The sequence below is a fragment of the Patiria miniata genome, unplaced genomic scaffold (genome assembly GCF_015706575.1).
Source record: "Patiria miniata isolate m_02_andy unplaced genomic scaffold, ASM1570657v1 HiC_scaffold_11, whole genome shotgun sequence".
NCBI lineage: Eukaryota > Metazoa > Echinodermata > Asteroidea > Valvatida > Asterinidae > Patiria > Patiria miniata.
In genome coordinates this window covers 3,062,148-3,086,027 of record NW_024037049.1, presented here as the reverse complement: position 1 = coordinate 3,086,027, position 23,880 = coordinate 3,062,148, and the positions used below count along the sequence as shown (strand labels likewise).

The window sequence follows — 23,880 nt, the reverse complement described above, 5'->3', positions numbered from 1 at the left end:
TCAACCTACTCTACCACTTGCCGGCAACAAAATGCTGCGGACGCGTACGGTTGATTTCTTATGCATTTTTAAATATTAAAAGTGTCACAATTTAATTGCCTATAAATAAACACCGGATGACGTCATCATGACGTCATCATTACACAATGTTGTTTGAACTAGGGTCTTTGATTGGACAAAGAGTGGTGTAAATGAATTACTGGCAATGAGTCGAAAATGCCCTTGGAAAATCGACAATTTATTTTTAATTTCCGTGTACAAAGTCTATGGGAAAAATTAAATATTCAAAATTCTATAATAAATGACGTGATGACATCAGCATGACGAAAAGTTTTGGCATAAATCTTCAGATGATTGTTAATGACTATGCCAAGTTTAAAGTTGATCGGATTTAAAATAATTGCCAAAGTGGCTTGCAGAATAAAAACGTGTAAAAAAACCTATGGGGAAAAGTGGAAAAAGAAAAGAAAAAAAAGGAAAAAAAAAAACTTTAACGAAAACAAGAGCTGTTCCCAATTGAAATTGGGAACAGCTAATGAGAAGTAGTTTTACTTACAGTTTTATGAATATTTCCGTACAAAAACACAATGGCACATCTGGAAAATTTGCGATTACGCGCCAACGGGTATGAATGCCCGTTATCACGCGTCTAACCAATTAAGGCAAGTCCACTGAGTGCATTTTGTACTAGAGCTCAGAACAGTCATTTATCCTGGTGTCTAGGATCTGTGCTCGAACCCACGACCTCCTGCTTTCTAGTGCAGATGTCTTACCACTCGACCACCGAGTTAACGGGATCAGTTGGCTGGTTCGAATCTGATGTACATAGCAGCGGGTACCGCATTAACTATTATAAGATGGAATTTTTGCGCCGGGGTGTTACAAATCAAATTAGGTTTTTGCCCTTCACCGACGTTAAAACACTGTATACTCAGTGTGTTACCTCCCGAGTGAAAGTTGGAATCCCCGAGTGATTTTTTCCAACTTTCACTCGGGAGGTAACACACTGAGTATACAGTGTTTTAACGTCGGTGAAGGGCAAAAACCTAATTTGAAAACAACTGAAGCAATTGTTCGCAAATGGATGGATGCTGCAGATTATTACTCATCCCATTTCTCTCAATGAAGTCATGAAATATTTAATGAAAGAAAATTATAACATGAACAAATGGGGACAGTGAGTAAATAAGTCAAGCAGTAAATACAGTCAAGCCCCTTTCATATCCCAAAAAACGTGGATATGTATTGAGTTCCTTCTAATTTCAATTTGAAATTTAAGCCATTATTTCAAAACATTATTTGTTGAAATAAAAATGTTTGTTTTCAGTGTCAAAAATAATTGCATTATATTTATATATCAACAAGGATGAAGTAAGGCAAGGTCAATCAAAACCGGCCGATCTATATTCAGTAAAAAAAATAAGCGAATACATTAAAGTAGAGAAAAAAACTCCATATTAAACAACAAATCAGGATAACATTCCCTATTAGGCCAGTGAAACTAACAGTATGAGCCATGACAGTAACCAATGGAGGGACAAGCCTGAAAGTCATTATGTCAAATGGTCAACTGATTTGGCCCTGGATGAACGAGAAAGAAAGTAATGCACTACGATGCACGCTAAGCATACCTTGCCCACCATCATGCTACTGAATACATCTTCTAGATCAGCAGACATGACCACGAGACCCTTGAGTGCCCTCCTGATGTCTAGCAAACTGCTGCGGATAACATCAATCAGCCGGTTAAACCTGATCAACTCCTGCACCAGTACTGTGTTCATGGATTCTTCATAGCGCACAGGAAACTTCATCTAAAAGACAAGAGATTATTTGCTTAATTTTTGTTTATTGCTAAACTAAATTCTGCAAACAGTTAATAAAAATATCAGTTTTAGATGGGTCTTCTATTTCTAAACACATGAAGTACACACCACTGTACTGTCAGTTTTTCCTATTTAGTTGTATTTTTTGTGAATATCCTGTCTGAATGCGTTTCAAATAAGAGGACTATATTAAAACAGAACTATAGGAAAAGATGGAAACCATTTGCATGTCTTACTTGTAAACTGTTCCAGATCATGAGAACAATTGAGGGGGGTGCATCACATCCTACCCTTCCTGTAAGGTTGCCTCTCCACATAGTCACACCTACAACCACTCTCCATAGTTCTTAAGATCACAGATCAGAGCAGAAGGAATCTTACCTTGACTTCTTCCAGATTGAAGTTAGGAGGGATCTTGGAGAGGATGTCAGATGCCAGGTCTTCAATGATCTGTTGAGCTGTTCTACCAGCTCCTGATGCCTGTAATCGGGTAATTATATTGCCATCAAAAAGACTGAATGGTTTTTGTTTCCTTTTGAGGAGAACTTCATTTTGTTTCTCATGTTATGGTTTACCATTGTTGAAAACTAAAGTTCTAAAATGCTGTCACATGAAAAAGTGTCAAACATGAACATTTATCACCAAATTATATATTACGAGTTAATCAAAACATTATAATTGGATAATGCTGGTCAACCAACTTGACAAAAAGTCATTGAAGGGTAAAATTTACACAACTTTAAATTTTCATGCATGGCTCTATTGTCTAATTAAAAATTCCTAAAGCCAAATAAAATACCAACAACAAAGAATCATTTAAAGGTTAAAAGAGAAAAAAGGTAACGAAAAAACACAACCGTTGAAGACAACAAAATAACATATCAAAACAAGTAGTCATTATTTACCGGACATCACTGCATATAAAACCCCACACTTGTTAAGCACAACAAACACAGAAATGAAAGTTGAAGCACAAATGAACAAGAACATCAAAAGCTCATGAAACGTTTGGCCAGCCAAAATATATTTTCAATTATCATCAGTGGTTAGTGTTAACCTTACGATGGGTGGAATTTTTGTTGGTCTCAGCACCATATATTTCTCTTTGGTGTAACCATAATACAAAAGCTGGAATGTTGTTCTCAATGATAAACGTGAATATTTGTTGGTTGGCGCTTGTGTACCTGATCCTTGCGTTGACTGCTTAGCACACGTTCAATGAGGCTTGAGCCATCACGTGGTGTCTGCAGGGCACCAGCACAAATGTGACACACGCACACAGAAACAAGGTGATACAGGGACAGGCATACACGGCATGTGAAGCAAAAAGAACACATTATTGTTAGGGAGTAAATTCCCATTAACAAAAGTGTGACCCAGCTTGGAAGATGGCCACGTCAAGTACTAGTCAATGATAGTCTCAATTTATTCCATGGTAATCAACATTGGACTAGCTCCACGATATTAAAAAAATATGGATACATTTATTTCTTTGCTGTATATTGCTTCCTAAGACTTCCTAAAAGAAAACTAAAATGGTTTATACAGTTAGTCTATAAACGTGTCAAATTCAAATTTGGTAACAAGCAAATGGGGAGTTATTTTGGTAACATGCAATTTTAGCTGACATGATTCTGCATGGTCCATCAGATGGAAGCACTGAAGGATGTTAATAATACTGGAAGAGTTTGAACCAAACTTTTCCAGTTTGGAAATTCCACTTATGTGACTCATCTCACAAAATCTGAAGAAACTATACAAGAGCTGTGAGATTTCAATATCTAGAGTATGGTATTCAACACTGCCAGTGTCAGTTACTTGTAGTTGTTTGAAATCTTGCAGAAAAAGTCCTCTTAAAGAGTTTAAGAGACCTGCAACTTTACAAGCTAAAAAGATTTCTGTCATTATGTCGGAGAACATCACAAATGCATGAGAAAAGACAACGCTTGGAATCTGTTCTAATAACCTGGTTTAAACAGACATATCTGACTGGCTAGATCATAAATAGAATCTACTGAATATTAACTTAACCATTTTACAACACACTTTGTAAGTGGTATGACTATATGCATTACAGTTTGGGGTTTCCAATACAGGGTGTATAAAAAGACATTACAACATATAATAAAAGACAACAAAAAAAGGTTAGTATGTGAAAGTGATGAATTGAACACGGTCACAGTGGCTCCATCTTATTGGGTAGTTCATCAGCTCTTCTTTGATACCTTATTTACATTTCTGTAGTCACAGTTGACTGAGCACAATTGATGTCAAACCAATGGCCAACAAACCCACTTTTTCCCCAGTTGTCCTGATTCAGTGGTCAGTTAAGATGCAATATCACTGTGGATTAAGTGATGAATGGGGAGGCAGACATGTTGAAGGTGTGAGAGCTAGATTAAATAAAAATGTCAAAGATTTTTTATTTGTTTATTAAAACAATGACTATCCCAAAATGTACTCAAAACATAGATGGGCATCGGCCCAACCTGGCAAAGCTTTGGCTATTGCCCACTGCAAGCTATGTTCCAAAACATTTTGATATGCGATAGCTAATAGATTATAAACAAAATCTTTGGAATGATTTATTATTCATGGAAAACAATATTATGTACCATTTCATGCAACAACATCACCAACATGTCCTCAGCCACAAAGCATTCTTTGGACAGCTTAATTCACCACTTATTCAGCGAACTTTAAAAAAGAGTGCATTTTCCAAATGGGGGGGGGGGGGGGGGGGCGCTCTTCAAAACTTATCATTATTATGTATAGGCCTACTATATTATTATATGGACAATTTCACGGCGCATTGTAATGGTTGTTGAGAGGGTTTTCTTTGGTGGGATTGATGTCAGAAGAACTCTATAAATACTTCAAATCATTGCTGACAAAAACATTTGCCCCCCCCCCCTGGATACGCCACTGTTGGTTATTCATTTTTGGTTATATGAACTGTAAATAGTTCTAGCAAAGAAAGGCTATAATATCTCTTTTTTTTTAATGAACATTATCAGTAAAAATGAAAATTATCTCTATATTCAGAATGAAAGCAGTGATACGAAATGCAAATCCAAATATGAAAAAAAAACATTTTTCCCATCTGTAAAATGACCAATTTTTGAAAACAATTAAAGACATGAAAAAAAGTTATAAAAAGAGGAAAACAAAACAAAGCAAAACAAACAAATAAACAAAAAATATGCACAGCAAACAGGAAACAATAACTAAATGCACTACCTCAGCGGTCTGTACAGCACAGGTTTCCATAGCAACAGGTTGCAACAATCACAATGTGACATGAGCAATGGTGTAAAAGGAAAGAAAATAATGGTTAACAGGAAAAAGCTCTATTGACAAATGGACTATTAGTGTCATTTTTAGTGGAACTACATGTACATGTAGCGTCTAATGAGGGAAACAAATGGTTTCACAATGACTGACAAAACAGCCATTACATTTTTCATTAATTTAAACTTCAATTCAGAAAATACTTAAAAAGAAATTTCTAATGAATCTGCCCACTTTGTTGCATTAATTCATGTTATTTATGAAGTCTCAATGCTGGAATCTCAGTCTTAGAAGTGTGACCAACTGTGTGAAGCCTTTAACCTGCTTCACAGAACAAAAATAAATACAACGGACAAATTATGCAACCCTTATTTGCCTTCATTTTAAGATAAACAGCTTTTAAGGGGCAAAATAGATTCTTTTTATCAATATGTTAACCTGGACACTTCGACACTTAAAAAAAATCCATTTGGTCCACAAAAGAGGAATAAAAGGTTAATTTTATTTGAAGAAAACCATTGCTAGAGAAACACTCTGTCATAAGTCACTGTGGAATGTTAAGGGTGATCTCAGTGAATAAGGTACTATGTCAAATGACACCTTCATTCAATGTGTGCTACACAAAAAGGTGCATGATCAATTACAATGCATGGTAAGAAACCAAGGTGCAGAGCTGTGTTTGTGCAGAGCCTAGGACTGTACAGGATAGCATGAGATACACAAATGTGAATCTCAAAAAGCTAACCTGATCCACTTACATAGATGGATCGTCTTGGCAGATTTACTATTCAACACTTAAATACAATTATTGCACAGACAGCCATGGAGCAAACGAGACTGGAAAACTACACCGAGACTATTAATATAAAAGCACACTTTGAATCAAATTAATGTGTATCAGAAAAAGCTTCATTGTGGTCCAGTAACATAACCATTCTTCTTTTACAGTTTGCTTATGGACTGCAGTGTATGAGGTATACCATCATTTGGAACTTAAAATCAACTATTTCAATGTTGGGAAATTCAGTCTGATTAGCACAGACAGATACAACAGACTAGTCAACAGGCACCAGCCTAACAAATTGTGAGAAATCAAACATAGACCCATTCTCTTCTGAGTCTTGTGCCAATCTTCATCACATCAATTTCAAGTTGATTACCTTGAAGGATGAAAGTGAAATCAATTAGTTTGTAACATGACATGCATACCTGTCTTGGAAGCGTCAGTAGAATCCCATCAAATAGCTGATGAGTCTCTGTCTGGTCCTTGGTGATATCTGCATTCTCATGCAAACCAAATACCTAGACACACAAACAGATACTGAGCTTGATTAATATCAAAACTAAAGTGGACTCATTCCGAAACAGTTCAACCCTAAACAATTCATTTTCCTCAAGTTAGTTTTAATTATGTTCAACTTGATTGCCATTTTGTTTTTACCATAGATTTATACTTTTAGTTCAAATGTTTTATTGTATCTGTATGAACTTATAGGGTTATCTGTAATCTCTTGCTTAATGACTAATAATAAAGTAATAATAACAATAAATAATTTTAAAATTGCCTATTAGCAAAACATGTTTCCCATTTTTAAGAATATTAATTGTTTTTAATATATGTCTCCCTAATCTCTATTTTCCTAGAGTACAACTCACTGATCTCTATATAAAGACTGGATAGCGGATATGCATACAACATTCACACAGTAGACTTTGCATATTGACCAATTCGCCCCGGTCTCACGAAGATGGCCGCGTATAATACGAACGTTCTACGCGTAAATACGCGCGCGTTGTATCAACAGTTGACGCACATTTTGGTCACGTACACATATTATGATGTTCTAAAAGGGACACATTTCCGTAGTGATTATTATTTCAAAACGCCGAAAAAGTTATATTTGCGGCATTTTAGTAACCACAACGTTAGAAAAATTGTAGTTAACCTTGGTCAGTGATGGTGGTCAAAATATAAGTCAAGTGAACCGCGACATTACAAAAGAAATCATGCTATCTATAAAAACGACAACTTGTCCTCTGTAGATCACCAGCCGGTCTCACCAATATGCCGTCAAATTCGTACATTGTGCGGCTCTGTATTAGCTATCCAGTCTTTATATAGAGATCAGTGGTACAACTCTTAGGAGAAAAGATAGATAAGGGAGACATATTTTTTTAAAAATCAGGAAAATGATATCTTTGGGAGACCTGTGCACATCAAAATCTGAATGTTGACACCTTTGACACCAATGAATTTCAGAACATTGTTTTTATTTCTCAAATTTCGTTGAATTATTCTTCACTTACTTCACAACAGTGCGCGTATACCCTGCTGGGCACTGTGTCTGTGTGCGACGGTACTGCATGCTACGTTCTTGATTAAGCGGGGACCAGCAAAAATGTCCGGATGAGGACAACATCAAAAATAACATTGCAGTCATCCGGGTACTTTTTTTGACATAGTATTGCAGTCATACAATACACTTATTTATTTTAACCACTGGAAGCCTTATTTATTTTAACCACTGGAAGCCTGTTATAAATAATAATCTAAATTATGAATGAACTGTAGTCTAATAATGTGGCCTAAATGCCAAATATTTGTGATGGAGCTGCTGCAATTACCACAGTCTTATAGCACCTTCTTAAAGAGTGCACATGTTTTATTTGTGTACATTAAAGGGAACATGAAATACAATTTTGGTTGCATTTTTTTGGCTTAAATCAATAAAGGATTATGTTCTTAACAATATTTTGTGTATGGTGGTGTTTATTTTCTGGGATAAATGGGGGAAAATAATTTGTGAACATGTTTGGTCAAACTACTCCGCCCAACAAAGGGAAGCTTCATTAACATAAAACCTTGCGAGGGGTATGACGCAAATCAAGGCAGAGACTTGCCGCGCTGCGGGGGGCACTGGCATTGCGTGCGTGCAGTACATGCATTGCGACAAAAGTTTCTCTGGTCTTTCGTTCGGAATCGAGGAGAAATAACACCAATTTTCGGCCATGCCGACAAGGTGTGTGGCTGCTGTGTGTAGCAAAACTACCAAGGATGGAGTAAGCCTTCATTTGTTTTAGGTTGATCCGAAATATCGGAGCATCTGGAGAGCGAAAGTGAAGGTTAATACCAGAGCAAAGTGGTCCGGGCCCAGTGAGTTCGCGGCCCTCTGCAGCGACCACGCTGAGCCGTCGTGCTTTGATGCTGGTCTGTACAGCAACTTTGGCATGCCCCTAAAAAACATCAGGTCAGTGTCTGAATCATTAGAACTCTGATTCGAATCGGACGAATCTGTACAATTTTTATCGGATTCACTAAGGAAAGAAGAGGAAGAGTCTTCGGAACTTTCACGGTCATGACGGTCGTCCATGTTTCATTCAACAATCGTGGCACGCCACATGCAGGTACATGGTACTACGTACGTGTGCATAATGCCACGTACGCGGCGGCTGCACAGAGCACCTTCGCTAATCCGTCTCGTACCCAGACGTCATTTACAGGCCCTGGATTTCTCTGCCTTTGTTTACGTCATGAACAGCTCCCTCATTTGGAGTTGCCGCGAAATTCAAAAAGGGGGGTTCAATTTTGGACGGCAAATTACCACACTAAACGTACACCAGAACCAGTTCTGCTTTTAATTCACATTTAATACACATAAATGAATGTTTATATAAAATAAAATACGTTATGAAATGTTGGACTGCATGTTTCCTTTAAATATTGCATACACATGCTGAACTTGAAAAGCATATATGTCTGTGTTCAGTTTGTCCATGCGAGAAAGCAAAGTCAATGGTGTTTGAGTAAATGGTTTTAAGGAACATGACATAAAGTGGCCTATTTAATGAATGAACTATTTTTCCTTACCTCAGGGTGAGGGGTCAAAGGTAAACTCCGGATGTATTTAATGTAGCTCTTGTATGGCCCAGACAGTGGACACTGGTAGTTGCCACTCTCAGAAAAGCTGTAATTCTCTGTCTGTAGTAGGTCTGGATTATAGAAGTTACTCAGTAGACTCATGAGAAGGCGGCGATCTCGTTCATCAGTAACACGACCACCATAGTTACACTGTCCTGTCAAATAGGAGATGGCTTCCATTGGTACATCATCATAGTCATTCAGGAACATCTATACAAGAAAAAAATACATCTTATTTTTCCGTTACAATTTTCAAACAGTATCCACAAAGGTCTATTTTAAAAGGCAGTTATAAGAAACACAACTGTCTGCATTGTCCATTCCCATGATTTGAAACAAGTGATGCAAGATTTGAAATCACAATGCATGCGAGTATAAATACAGCAACACATCTAGACTGTGGAAAATGCTTCAGATTAGCACAAGAAGTTGGTGCAACCTCTTTCAATTATCCCCGACTCTTTTTGGCTAATTTCACAAAATTAAAAGTTATGAAAAAAACAGGTCAGGTGTGTTTACAAACACAAATGCCCCGCAACCGTGACTGTTCCCATGACATAACACCACTCTTTTAACATCAACTTACATGTACCTTGGTCACATGGAACGTTCATTGACAGCATTAGTGTTTTCTGTAGGTTTTATATGAATTAATCCCTATGATCTCAGAATAAATACAAGATTTCTATTGTTTTAGCCACTGTGACCTTGACCCTTGACTTTTCGACCCCCAATGCAATAGGCTTCTTCGGATTACCAAGAACAATCCACAAACCAAATTTGAAGTTCACATGTTAAGTATTTCTCAAGTTATCGCGCTGACAAGATTTCTTTTGTTTTAGCCACTGTGACCTTGACCCTTGACCTTTCGGCCCCAAATGCAATAGGCTTCTTAGGATTGCCAAGGACAATCCACAAACCAATTTGAAGTTCACATGTAAAGTATTTCTCAAGTTATCGCGCTGACAAAATTTCTAGTTCTAGCCACTGTGACTTTGACCCTTGACCTTTTGGCCCCAAATGCAATAGGCTTCTTAGGATTACCAAGAACAATACACAAACCAAATTTGAAGTTCATATGTAAAGTATTTCTCAAGGTATCGCGCTGACAAAATTTCTTTTGTTTTAGCCACTGTGACCTTGACCCTTGACCTTTCGGCCCCAAATGCAATAAGCTTCTTAGGATTGCCAAGGACAATCCACAAACCAAATTTGAAGTTCATATGTTAAGTATTTCTCAAGTTATCACGCTGACAAGATTTATCCGGACACACACACCCACCCACACACGTGTGTAAATGCCGGCAATCGTGGTCGCCCCATTGTCCCTAATCCTCTTTCCTTTGTTTGTACTGTAACTTTTTAGCGACAGCTCTCATTGGTTTTGTACACGATTTGAGATCGTGGACGTATTGTTTGCGCCCACATTCTTTTGTCCTACGTCCACGATTGCCGGTGTTTACATACTCACCCACACACACCCCACACCCACCCACGGAAGGACAAGGCGGAAACAGTATGCCCCTTCGGCTTCGCCGTGGGGCATAAAAATATTTTGATCAAGATGACACAATAAAATCGTTGTTCCTTTTGTAAATTAAATCATGTTGGGTAAGTCTTCAATACAATGCTCAGCTTTAGTCCTGTTATCTACCTCAACTGCCCAATTTTAATGTGTGAAATGACATACTTATAGGGATATAAACGCTGACTCAGAGATAGAACCAAATCAGAGATAGAACCATTCTGCAAACAGAGACCAACAAACCTCCAATTACTGAATGAGATTCCTACCTGTTGCTGACGGACGCTAATCCTAAGGTCTGACTCATTGAACTCATAGGGAATGTTCCATCCTAGAGCACCAAACTGCCTTCTCTCTTGAACCAAGGCATGGAAGAAACACAGGCTGAACAAGAGTTTTCTCCACAACTGTAAAATATGAATAAATAGCTCCAATAGTATACATATCACATGGACAATGCAATCACAAGAGCCCTGTCAAGTAAAACGGAATGTCCATTTAGTGTGGAAGAAAATACCCATTGGCAAGCTTAAGTAAATGCTTAGAGACTAACTCAAATAAAACATAGTTTTGAAGTTATATTTGCATATAATGAAAAATCATCATTTATTGCACTCATCCCCTTTGATACTTGCCTCTGGTTTGTTACATCCATCAAAGAAGACTGGGTCCGAGATAGGATCATTGAGATAGGATCTGAGCAGATTTGCCCTTAATCCCTTGGGTGGTTCATTGGTCATTTTAATGCCATTCTGTAGCATAGATACTGGGAATGCCGGTGATGGGTAGCTGGTTAGCCACAGTCGGAATGATGGCTTGGTCTTCTCTACATCTGTAATGACCTCCTCACAGATCTTCTCCAGAGTAGGCAGCCAGGAGGTTGCTAGGTGGCAGTTCTGCAGGACTACCCAGGTTCCATTTTTCACAGCCTGAAAACAGCAAAAATAAGTGACTTTGGAGTCCCTCAATCTAAAACTTTATCTTCATATTGTCACTGCAGGGAACGTACTCAAGAACAGATCCATTATGTCCATCTAGATATAGCACGACCAGTAAAATGATATTAGCTTGATTTTAATTGAAGTGATCAATAAATCCTTTTATTACTATCCTAATCATTAGGGTTTTATTCTCAGAGAAGTGCCTGACCAGAAATCGTCAGAAATGAAAAAAAAATCATGGATTACAATATAAACATGATTTGTGAACTCTGACCTCATCAATCATCTTAGCAGCGATTGGTCCTTGGCCTTGTCCAAGTGAGATGGTCTGGAGCCCTGAACCACCCATTCCTGAAGAGTGCAACATGGAACAGAAACAATTAGGGATCCATACACAGCAGCAGACAAGTCTCTACCACACAGGACATTATAACCAAATTAAGTGGAACTGGAAGTTCTTTGCTCTAAAAGAAAAATGCTTAAGCTCAAAATTAAGAGCCAGATATTTCCTTTAAAGATCAGCAAAGTCTTTTACAATAATACAACTTTCCCAGGTATAATTGAACTATATTTTAATCAGCAACCCCCCTCCCCCCAAAAAAATAAACCAGTGCTGGAGTCCTGAAAATCTATCAAATATCCATCACAACTCTGGTAAATCAAGTTCTTTCACAAGTCTATTCACAAAGTAAGAGGGGATTAACCCTAGCAATAGTTACAGTTAATCTGACTTGAGTTGAAATTGAAGGACTAGCTAGTGATGGACTTGTGACCAACAACAGTAGTGGCTATGTATTCTGCAAAGAAGCCAGAGCACTGGGAAAAGATTGTATTTCTGAGATACTTAAAAAATGTACAACTTATTTGCCAGATTTTGAGCCTACATAACCATCATATTATTGCAGCACACTATATTATCAACTTCTTACCGCGACATATTTCCTGGACTGAATGTTTTGAATTTAACTGTAATTAAGACGATTGTAGACATCATTATATAAATATTTTTAATAACACAAATAAGTGGTCCAAAGCAAGCAAAGCACATAGAGCAGTGTGTTAGTGACTTGTGCTGAAACACACAACATGAAAAACGTGTGGTGTTATAGCACAGTGAACAAACAACAGCCACTGTTGGTTAAGAGGCAGAAAAGTGTAAGAACGACTATGTGGAAACAAGCAATTTTAACATAAAATGGAAGGATATGAAGCTACAATATCCCAAACGTATATTGAATAAAAAGATTCACAAATAGTTGTTAAAGCCTGCTAATTACCAAGCAACCAGTCACTTCAAAATGTATAAATTCAATCATTCATTAATCATGTTGGTTAAATAATGAATAGACATCAAGTTGATGATCCACATTCAATGATAAATTATCATCCATTTAACTGATGAAAGATCAGTTAAATAATATTAGCATTAACTTGTTTTCAGTTGACCAATCCGCTAATCAATGTCCAGTTAATGATGAATCAATATCTGGTTAATACATCTGGCCACCATTATATATCATTGCTTATGTTAGCAAACCAAAGTGCTTTGGATTATAGAGCTTCAAGTCTTTCTAATATACCCAATTGACACAAACATCAAGCAACTACTCAACTTCACCAACAATCTTACATAATTATTATTAAAAAGATACATGAAGATGACTCAAAATGGTAAATATACATGTGAATAAACTGTGTTGCAAAACATGTGAAGTATGTGTGATTAATGTAGCATACAGGGTAAGCTTGAATCCAGTGTTAAAAACAAAGCGCCCACAAATAACAAGCAGCTTGCAAGTAAAATGAGTCACATACGACTGATTCGACTGATGGTTCTTGCCAGGCGAGGGCGATATATTGATGATTTCATCTCCTTTGTATCGTCCTTAGATTGGCTACTTGGTTGGTGCAACTGATCTGCCTTGTCCAGAATTACAGCCCGAGATGAGACATCTTTGAGAATAGGATGTAAGGACTGCTGGGATTGCAGAGGCTCATGGGGAGGACCAGAGGGGTTATGAGTAGCTGGATTCAGGTTTGCAAAGCGGACACTACTTCGAGGCCTATTATCACCACCAGCATTTGATTGGACAACAGTGTGCGTGTCAACCAGTGATGCTTGGGTTGGTGTTGCTTCAGTTTCCTCTGACTTTGCCATGGTATTGACAGTTTCATCATTCTCATTTCTCTTCTCTTCCTGCTCAACCTCTATCATCTTGTCAACTTCATTAACTCTGACAGCCTGATGAGCAGTCTCAGTCGTCTCATCAACCTCTGGTGTTGCAGTTCTTATCAACTCTGGTGTTGATAGAGCTGATGTGTCATTTCTCAGCATGCTGTTTCGGCTGCCTTTGCGACTGAACCCAGGATTTATGGAGCCTAGAGAATCCTGCCTAGTTTGCTGGAGAAAACCTGGTGCAGAGTGAGGTAAATTATACAGCAAGAGGAAATCACACACGCAAGACTGATATGGGTGGAAACAGGAAGATAAATCATGCACTGCAGGAGAGGAAGAAATCATGCCAATTAGTACTTTGAAACTTATTTCTTTACTTTTTTGTTCAGCAAGATATTTCATGCAATGATTTTGTAAGTGATAGAGAAAAAATGAAACGTATGTCCAGATTTAACAATTCATAATTATACCGGTACTTGCTTCTGAATCATCATTTCACTTTGTGCCAAAATTCAGACACGCAACAATTTTAAGTGTGAAGGAAACAGCCGAAGAAACAGTTTACGAATACTCAACAAACCTTTTTCAACTGCAAATTTCATCAGGCCTGCCATAGGATCAGCACCGGGGGATAGGACAAAGATAAGTGGTGTGGAATGACTGGAGTCCTGGTATGACCTAGTCAGGTCAAAGGTCGGAGGGTCAATGTAGGCTTTACCCATCTGCTTCACAATGAAGTTGCTTACTGCTGGCACAACCTATGAGGAGAGATGTATAAATGCAACTCCTGCTTCATCTGCATTACTTAGTTATGGTACAAAGTTATTTATGTTTGCGTACTTCTCGTTACCGTCAAATTGTGGCCGCTTATCATGTACAAATCTAAGCTGTATCACTGACTCCCACCATATGGTTTTACAATGTAGCACACAAATTACTTTCCCAGAACCAGACTTTAAACGCATTTCCCAATTCTTGTTTTCAGCCATTTCTTAAGCCCTCGATAGAACTCAAGCTGAATTTATGTCCTGCTTTCAAAAAATGGTTAGACATATTTCTTTCTAATCAGAAATAGTTTTGTATGTTGCTTTTTGGTTCTGACATTGTCAGAGAAAAAAATATTCCAGACCCAAAGCCAAAGAGATAAAACAGACTTTTCACTTCTTGTTAAATGTTAAGTAGATCTTTAGTACAAAAGTCCAGCAGAAGCTGTCCATGGGTACCATGCAGCATATTTCTAGTATTTGGTTCTTCATAATAAACTGGTGCCTTGTGTTCCTTCTTCCATTCTGTAATTGATTAGATGGTGTTCAAATATCAGTGACTCGAATTGACTCGAGCATAAATTTCACACGACTCGACAACGCACTGTGACTCGACACGACCTTTTTGACCTAGTGACTCGAATCGACTCAAGTCACTTCCTTGCAAGACTCGTTACATCTCTGACTCCCATGAGTACAAATGATGAAGACTTCTAAGTATTTCATCAGCATCAATTTCAAATGGTACCAGGAATCTTTCAGCTGATGATTTATTTCATGTTGCACAACAAGATCATGTTAATCAGCCTTACATGAAGGCAAAATATATAATGACACACAAATTGTTTTAATAATAAACACGATCAATTTCTGGATGATATTTCTAGTATTCTTTAGGATTGTGTGCCCTGTAAAGTGAGATGTTACCTTATCTGGTCGAATGATTCTTAATATGATCAGCTTCTGTATGCTGCTGAGTGTCAGCTCCCACGGTTCAGGTATCTTATCCACGTGAGGAGTATGTGAATCATACAGCTTCTTCCAGTCATCCAACTGTGCAACAAAACATGTGAATCAGACATCTGCAATTGACATTTTAAAGCTTGATGTCTATTCCAATTCATAATGTCCATTTTGTGCAGGCTCTAAATTTTCATAAAGATAGCTTTGGTTCACCTCATCCTCTCTCCAAATCTTGCTGCTTTGTCTTTGGCTAAATCATGTTTGAAGCAAGTGTAAGTGCCTCAAATTAGAGTACCTGTTGATCATACAGTAGGAAACAAACACAATTTCGAGTTCTTTCCATAAACTCCTTTGAAAAAAAAAATGACACCAATAAGCTCATCCTGATTTTATACTTACATTATTTCTAAAGTTCAACATGAAATCATCAAATGCAGGAAGATTGGACACTCGGACAATCTCTGCCCAAGATTTGTCAGGCAGCCAATCAGGGGCTGGATTAGGGAAAGGATTCTCTAAGGCCACACCTCCTGTCAGGAGGAACCGCCACTCCCTGTCATCGATATCACCCCTGCACAGAAAAATGATCATATGAAAATGGACATGTATCCACTAGTACAGGTTTTCCCATCCATTGATCATTCAATCATACAGAATGTTCATACAAATTCATATAGAAATGAGCAAGCGTTTTCCAACCCGGTCCAAATTAACAAAACTTGCAAATATTTTTGGGGCATAATCATTCATGCGTAAGAGGTAGTCAGTAAATTACATAACTTGAAAGACAAAGGACTGTTTTGGATGTTTTCTAGGATGCATGTTGTAAAAAAAAAGGTCATATCATAAAGGGATGTTTAGGCTGGTGTACTGGGCCAGACATGACTGTGACCTACCTGCCCTTGGCAAGTCCAATACAGAGTAAGAAAGAGAAGAGGAGCTTGTCCTTTTCAAATAGTGATCGGCAGACATTTTGATAGATACTGTAGGTGAAGTGGTTATTCAGACTATTGATTCTCTCCTGGAGATCACTGGATGCCGGACTGGAATTAATTGACTGTGGAAATACCAAAAATGACAAACTTAATCATTCACATAAAAAAATACATAAAAAGTCAAAAATGGCCAAAAAAGAAAAACAAAGTTTAACAAGCACTAAGATCCAATGGTTACGGTGTTCAAGGAGTGTGGTATATGTGTTCCTTGGCAAGACACTTTACTGCTACTGCCTGTCTCCATCAAGAAGTAAAACGGGTACCTGTGAGGGTAAAGAGCAGATTGTGACGATCTTGAACTGTTACAGAAATTTGGTCCCATGGCTGGATGAACTTAGGTATAATTATCCCCGTTCACACTAGACGAATTCCCCGGGAATATTAATTTGTACAAATCTATCAAACCAGATATCAGGTAAAAAGGACCCCAAATAGACCGCTATATTAGTAATCACAGCAGCTGTGCAACTGATTCACAAACATACTAATTGTGCAATTAAACTCAAAGCGAAATGTAAAAATTTAATCCATTTTTTGTCAATTTCATTAACAATCCATGAATCTTGATCAGGCAGCTAGGGGGCAGAGCAGTTTTAGTGACACTGGTAAAAACAAAGTGAGAAACAAGTAAAAGAAGACATGTGCTCCAATGTGAAAGTCACATCAGACAGAAACTATGATATCATGACTTACTGGTATTTCTTCCAACACAACTGGAGACATTGTCTTAGTGACATGGACAGACTAGGGGAGTGTAAACAGGTTACAACAACATAAACAAATACAAAGCAAAATGTGGGGTAAAGCATCAAGTTTTGAGGGCACATTCCTGATTGCACACATATTAAGCAACCAACTTCTCAAAAATGTACCAGCATGACATTGCTGAAACTTGCTATACAGGTCCTGTATATGCCTGGTGACTTAACACCATGCAAGCTTTTTTGCCACAATTTGATTAGTTTACTCTCAAATCTGGAATAACCCAACAAAGGGACAATAGAGTTAAAATGACAAACTGAGTTCGGAATATAAGTAAACTTCCACTTTATCTTTAATATAGCTCCTATGCAAAACATCATAAAAAACACACATTACAGGGTGTTATACAATATATATTATACGATTAGTGCACAAAGGAGAAAGGATACCTGGCCTAGTGCCCTCCAAAACAGGGATTACTGTATTTGGAAAGTAGATTCCTACACCGACCTTCCATTCCATGGTGTAAAGTAAAAAATACTAGAAATCAATGTGCAAAAACAAGGAAGGTGTGACAACTAATAATTGAGGCCAAAAAAAAAACAGTTCTGCTTCTGATTACATGCCTTTCAAAAATAGGGTCAGTCGATCGGAACTTTTTTGGGGGGGGGGCCAATTTTTTTCATGCAGATTGAATGGGGCATTCAATTATATGCGAAGTTTTAGCCTGAACTATTTCCACTGCACTACGAAAGCTATACACAAAATGGCCACAAAAAGTGAATAAAACCTACCTTAATTATTGTCAATATACATATTTGCGTTCGATAATTTGTAAAAAATAATGGAAAATTCAGGTCGTTCGCACCACATGCACAACGCTAGTCAAGACGGGAAGCTTTCAAAAACTCCGAAGTGTGTGACGCACTGTTCATGTGTGGCGCACGGCCAACAGACCTCGTTTTTACGGTCGAAAATTTTGGGAAACACGCTGCATTGTATCACGTCAAATACGAGTAGTGCGATCTCAAAATTAACTCTTGAACACGGAAAATACATACACAGACAAGCTAGATCAATTCTGTGAATTAACTTGCAAAAATGTTCTTTCTCCATCGGTGTTTTCTTGGCATTTTACGATGTCGAATCCGACCAGTTGACAGTGCACGTGCCTGCAATGCATAGCCATGCTAGCGCTATCGATCCCATAGCCATGACAGACTGGTTACCGCATTTTCATCATGTCTTCTAAATTGGCCCCTGCGCGGCACGGCGGGAACCAGTCGTCGCCGCATTGAGCTAGGTTACGTTTACGCACGTGATTATAGTCACCGTGACATCGAATTGCAAAGTAGTTATATCGCGAAGCGAATTTGTAAAAATAACGGAGGTTTCTTTTGAAAAAACAGCGAATGTAAGTAAGAAAACAAATAAATACAAGCATTTCTTTTTTACGCAAAAGGGTTGTTGAGAGGTATTTTGTGAAGACAGAAAAGACAACAGGTTTTTATTTTTATTTATTCAATCATTTTTTTTCTTTTCGAATTGCTGATAAAATTTTTAGGGTCGCAGCCTAAAAATAGGGTCAGTCGGGCAACCGGAGGCAGAAGTATTATTTTTTTTGGTCTGAACAATGTAAGTTTCTCTTGTACATCATATCAGAGTTTTTTGTAGTAATTCATCAAAGTTTAAAAAGTATGTTCTTAAAGTACCAGACATTTGAAGGGGAAGGTCTATTGTATTGAATCAGTGACCAAAATGGAAATATGGTCGGTGACCCATTATGGACAAACATTAAGCAAATTTACAATCCTTGGGCTGAACAAGATATAAATACAGCGGATATGCCTTACCTGCAGGTAAAGGTTGATGAACCATGTCAATGAGTATTGATACATTGGTTCAATGTTGGCCAAATCCGATATGGTAAAGAACAAAATGGAGGAATGCTTAGCCACCTACAAAAGGATGAACAAGCAACAAACACATCCAGCATGAGTAATTTTAGGAAAAGAGTAGCACACAACTGAATTAGCACCTTTCACGAAGGTATTGACAAACTGTGGACCCGCCAACCTTGGGTTGGATAGCTCAGTTGGTAGAGCGCCACTGGTACAGTAATCCAGCGGTTGCAGGTTCAAACCCCGCTCCAGTCAATTTCTTTGTTCAAGTTTATATCTATTATAACTGCACCTACACGGTTTCCCTTTGTGGTTTGCTTTTATTAAAAATAAAATTGAAACATTTAGAAATAATGGTTTAAATTACTGGTAATATGTAATTCCACTTGAGAAGCAGATAGCGGCAGCCCACAAATAATCATCAAACAAATTATAATGGCAATTTATTGCATTTTTATTGTATTAAAAAATGACAGGCAATTAGTGGACTCTATTTGGATAATGGCTCTAAACTAAAACTAATTTCATGGGAGTAGCAGTTGTTTCAAGTCTGGTGATCTGAACTTACTGGTTTGTAGCCATCTCTTGTCTCATCAATCTCCTTCTCTGTCCTACTAGCCACCTCCTGCTTCTCTGAGATCTCCTTGGATAGCACCTTACTGGAAGACAAGATCTCAATAGCCGTCTCATCCTCTAGGATGTTGCCTTCTGAGGTAGACAGAACCTCCAGGATCTTATCCTCTATCTCCTTGAGCTGTTTACGGTTGTGAGCACCCTCAATGATCAGCTGGTTCTTCTTCTCTTCAAGTTGAGGCTTTTCTCTGGCTGCTACCAGGCCAAGCAGCTGGTCCTCAAGCCCCAATGGGGTGATCATGAAATTCAACAGTGTAACCTGCAGTACATACAGACATTTCAGTAACTCAGAAAGTATGTGCAGACTGCTCTTATTCAGTGGCATATCCACAGGGGGGGGGGGGGCAAGGTGGACCCCCTGGCAGATTTTTTGACAAATATTTTTTTTCAGCAATTATTGCAATAAATGGTTAGAGACTTCCGACATCAATTCCACAAAAGAAAATCCGCTCAAAAACCATTACAATGTGCCGTGAAAATTGGTATATAACTTGCAGTATGCATAATAATGGTCAGTTTTACAGAGCGCCCCCATTTGGAATGGGTACCAGCCCCCCCCCCCCCCCCCCCCCCCGACATCTACAGCTAGATACGCTACTGCTCTCATTGTTTGTGTCTAGTCATGTTTTAGCCAGGCTTGTGTCCTATGAGCAAGATGTCACAATTTTCTCTTTAAAAAAAGGGATCTAGTACTTCAACAGACATCATCTGGGTTCTCTTTATCTCCAACATAGACAATAGCAAAATCAGTATTGTCAAGAGTTTTTTTTTTTTTTTTTATAAGCAAAAAAATTCTTTAAATTTTTGGGGTAATGGGAAGTGAAGCAAACAAACTATTTAGATCGATACAAAAAAGAACATCTATGTATAAATACAATTGACACACAAAGTCAACTACTCTTTCTCGAATTGGGATACAAAACTCTTGTGTATCCAATTAAATATTGATAGACATATAGCGCAATCAAATCCAATGCTTTGCTTTTTGCAGCTCACTTTGACAGAGACTTCTGGCAGGTAGTGAGGGTTGCGAAGTCTGGTGGTGATGTAGAACCTGAAGTCTTTGCTGAACTCTATCACATTATCTCCGAGTCGCAGGTACTCAAGACCATTCTGATAAAATAACAACACAAATGATCAAAAGATGGCACTTTGCGTAAGGGTGATGTAAATCATATTAGGTTTTGCCCCTCAACGACGTATAAACACTGTATACTCAGTGTGTTACCTCCTGAGTGAAAATGGGCAAAAAATCACTCATATTATAACTCACGACCTTCTGCTTTCTAATGCAGACGTCTTACAACTTGACCACCGAGCTAACGGGATTGGTTGGCTTGTTCGAATCTGATGTACATAGTAGCGGTTACCACAATGAAACTATTCATAAGATGGAACTTTGCCTTGGGGTGAAGTAAATCAAATCAGGTTTTGCCCTTCACCATCATTTAAAGAAGCAGCCAACCAATTCTGTTAGCTCGGTGGTAAGACGTCTGCACCAGAAAGCAGGAGGTCGTGGGTTTGAGTCCCACTCAAGCGATTTTTTCCAACTTTCACTTGGGAGGTAACACACTGAGTATATAGTGTTTATATGTCGGTGAAGGGCAAAACCCTAATTTGACAAATGATCAATGTTACACCCAAGATTGTGGAATTACTTTTGAAAACAAACACAGTTTTTACTTCTGGCAGACATTTGTATAAAATGCGAACAAATCAGCTTTTTTTTCTAATGTGCCGCCAAAAAAGTTTTTCCATGCAACAAGAGCTCCAGGAATATTCCACACAGTTCCTTATATTATAATTTCTTTACACTCCTGTATTTCAGTGACGAAGCAACAGAATGTCCCACCTGTTTGAATGTTTGCTTGAGAAGTAGTGATTCAAGAATGGGATCTAACTCCTCACCAACATTCTCCAGAAGACAAGGCTGGCCAAACTAAATACAGAAAAGAACATGAAATGAAATACCTGTCATCACTGTCATCACTCCCATATGAAGCCCGGGAAGGGACAGGGTGGAATTTTTTTTGTAATTTGCTAATTCATTCCCACGAATTGCTATTTTGTGAGAACGAATTGCTATTTCGTGGGAACGAATTGGTAAATCGTTCGCACAAATTGGTCAATCGTTCACACGAATTGCTATTGCTAACTCGTGGATCCGGGAACGGTTTAGTAATTCATTGGTAATTCGTGGGAACCAATTAGCAATTCGTGAAAATGAATTAGTGATTCGTGCGAACGAATTAGCAATTAGTGGGAACGAAATAGCAATTCGTGCAAACGAAATAGCAATTCATGCGAACGAGTTAGCAATTCGTGCGAACGAGTTAGCAATTCGTGCGAAGGAATTAGCAATTCGAGCGAAGTAATTAGCAAATTAAAAAAAAAAATTCCACCCTGTCCCTTCCCGGGCTTCATACTCCCAACCAAATTCTATATGACTTTATTTTGTAACACTCAGGGCACTGTAAGTCAAACATCTGGCTTTAAACAAATTTAGAAGTATGGTTTGGAGAGGTGTATGATTTAACACGAGCTAATTTGTGCAGTGAATAATCACATGTAAACATCATGCAAGGTTGACCCCACTATGAGGTCCTTGGTCAAATTTTACAGGGCTGGTTAACAGTTAGAAGGAAACTACTACTTCTTATCATACTCTTGGCTTGTGTGTGTACGAGTATTGAGCAGATATAAGGGGAAATACCTATGAATGGTTTGCTTACAAAAACGTTTACAATGGCCATTATTTTTTGAGTTGGCTTTAAAACTGTGGGCAATTAAAATTGGTCAGTTAGAAGCCTGTGACCATTACCTGTATGCAGTTTTCCAAGGCACGGGTGTAGTTAGGATCAGACAGTTTGACGACTTGTAACTTGTTTGGTTTCTCCATGTTCTTGACCCATTTGTTAGCTTGACCCTGAGGATCTATCATCAGGGGCCAGCGGTTGGCATTGGTCACTATAATGGCATTGTCTATGGAAAAACTAGAGGGGAAAATTAAGTTAGTCTACACTGCAATAGTTGTGCTGTAACATGATTTTTCTTGGAATGTTATGAATCTGTAGTTGCATTCAATAATGCAAAGTCAATAGGCCTAATGAAAATTTGGGAGAATTTTACAATTTCACAAAATAAAGATGTTTTGCATACTGTGAACAGATATGTGTACTCATACATTCATCTATAGCCTTAATCGGTATCAGCTTGCACAGTGTGCATATGTTTAGCTAGTGGGAATTGTTACCAATGGAAGTAGTAATTCAAAATGGCAGCTGAAGGGCAGATGAATGCCTTGTGTCAACGGCAAATCTTGCATAGGAACATGGACAAATAACACATGCATGTAAAGCAACTTATCCTCTTTCAATCAATCCTACATGTTTAATTAACAGAGCAGAAATTAAAAATCAATAATTTACTTTGTAATACACTGTGTGCTTGGATACTGTAATTTCATTGGTCGAGAATGGCCATGAGTCCAGTCTGTAAAAACACATATACAATTGTAAACCTCATATACAATGCGCATTGCACGCACATGTGTAGAACCTGCATGTGCACTCGCGACCGAGAGATGAGAACTGCATGCATGCAATGCCAAACCGCCCAGTCTCATGTCCAGCAGGAAAGCCTGCAGTTATCAAGGGTTACACCCACTGATTTAACTTATTTCTTGCATAGTAAGTTATAACATTTGTCGTTTTGACTATTGGCATGATATAACACAATAATAGCTGCTGTGATGTGGGATACGCCGTTTTTAACCCCCTTCGGGCGCACATCATGTCCCACATCAAAACAGTCAACAATTATTAAATAAGCCTCACACTGACTAATAGTGAGTGATATATCAGTGTCATGAACAAATGAACAGAGCGAGTCGCTATGATGTCACAGGAACAAACAGGTGAAAACCTTTCCAGTGTGCTAACCATAACTGCTCTTGTGTAAGTCCTCCTTTTTGTCCAATTCAAGTCCAGTGTGTCCCCATGCAAGACGCTTTAAAGCAATTGCTTTTTCTTTGCCAACCAGCAGCTCGACCCATTCCTTTGATTGATTGATGAAAAACACTAGTAACTGCACAGAATGTGACCTTACTTGTCAACTGGTAGACCAGCCAATTGCCAATCCCTGATCTTGACGGGATCTCCAAGAGTGGCCGACAGTGAAAATACATCGGACACAGGGATACCCTTTTCTTTACACAGAGCATACCAGTCTTTTAAGCATTCCTG

At 38.2% G+C, this 23,880-nt stretch overlaps 1 protein-coding gene across 15 annotated transcripts in view; it reads right to left on the bottom strand.

Annotated features, from left to right (window-relative positions):
* The window catches only part of LOC119741854 (dynein heavy chain 3, axonemal-like), a 146,206-nt gene that overhangs the window by 9,810 nt on the left and 112,516 nt on the right, over nucleotides 1-23,880 (bottom strand). For 8 of the 15 annotated variants that reach the window (XM_038217770.1, XM_038217780.1, XM_038217828.1 and 5 more), the window contains 21 exons: nucleotides 23,744-23,877; nucleotides 22,458-22,629; nucleotides 21,489-21,575; nucleotides 20,633-20,749; nucleotides 19,572-19,895; nucleotides 18,956-19,060; nucleotides 17,094-17,144; nucleotides 16,302-16,462; nucleotides 15,805-15,976; nucleotides 15,370-15,495; nucleotides 14,259-14,436; nucleotides 13,318-13,914; nucleotides 11,777-11,853; nucleotides 11,197-11,490; nucleotides 10,831-10,968; nucleotides 8,986-9,246; nucleotides 6,327-6,419; nucleotides 5,067-5,075; nucleotides 3,011-3,070; nucleotides 2,208-2,306; nucleotides 1,632-1,814 (listed from right to left, as the gene is read on the bottom strand). In XM_038217770.1, coding sequence (XP_038073698.1) covers nucleotides 1,632-1,814; nucleotides 2,208-2,306; nucleotides 3,011-3,070; nucleotides 5,067-5,075; nucleotides 6,327-6,419; nucleotides 8,986-9,246; nucleotides 10,831-10,968; nucleotides 11,197-11,490; nucleotides 11,777-11,853; nucleotides 13,318-13,914; nucleotides 14,259-14,436; nucleotides 15,370-15,495; nucleotides 15,805-15,976; nucleotides 16,302-16,462; nucleotides 17,094-17,144; nucleotides 18,956-19,060; nucleotides 19,572-19,895; nucleotides 20,633-20,749; nucleotides 21,489-21,575; nucleotides 22,458-22,629; nucleotides 23,744-23,877 — 3,438 coding nt within the window. The remainder of the gene's footprint in view (nucleotides 1-1,631; nucleotides 1,815-2,207; nucleotides 2,307-3,010; nucleotides 3,071-5,066; nucleotides 5,076-6,326; nucleotides 6,420-8,985; nucleotides 9,247-10,830; nucleotides 10,969-11,196; nucleotides 11,491-11,776; nucleotides 11,854-13,317; nucleotides 13,915-14,258; nucleotides 14,437-15,369; nucleotides 15,496-15,804; nucleotides 15,977-16,301; nucleotides 16,463-17,093; nucleotides 17,145-18,955; nucleotides 19,061-19,571; nucleotides 19,896-20,632; nucleotides 20,750-21,488; nucleotides 21,576-22,457; nucleotides 22,630-23,743; nucleotides 23,878-23,880) is intronic. The other 7 variants (XM_038217843.1, XM_038217794.1, XM_038217859.1 and 4 more) reach the window with 7 other exon arrangements.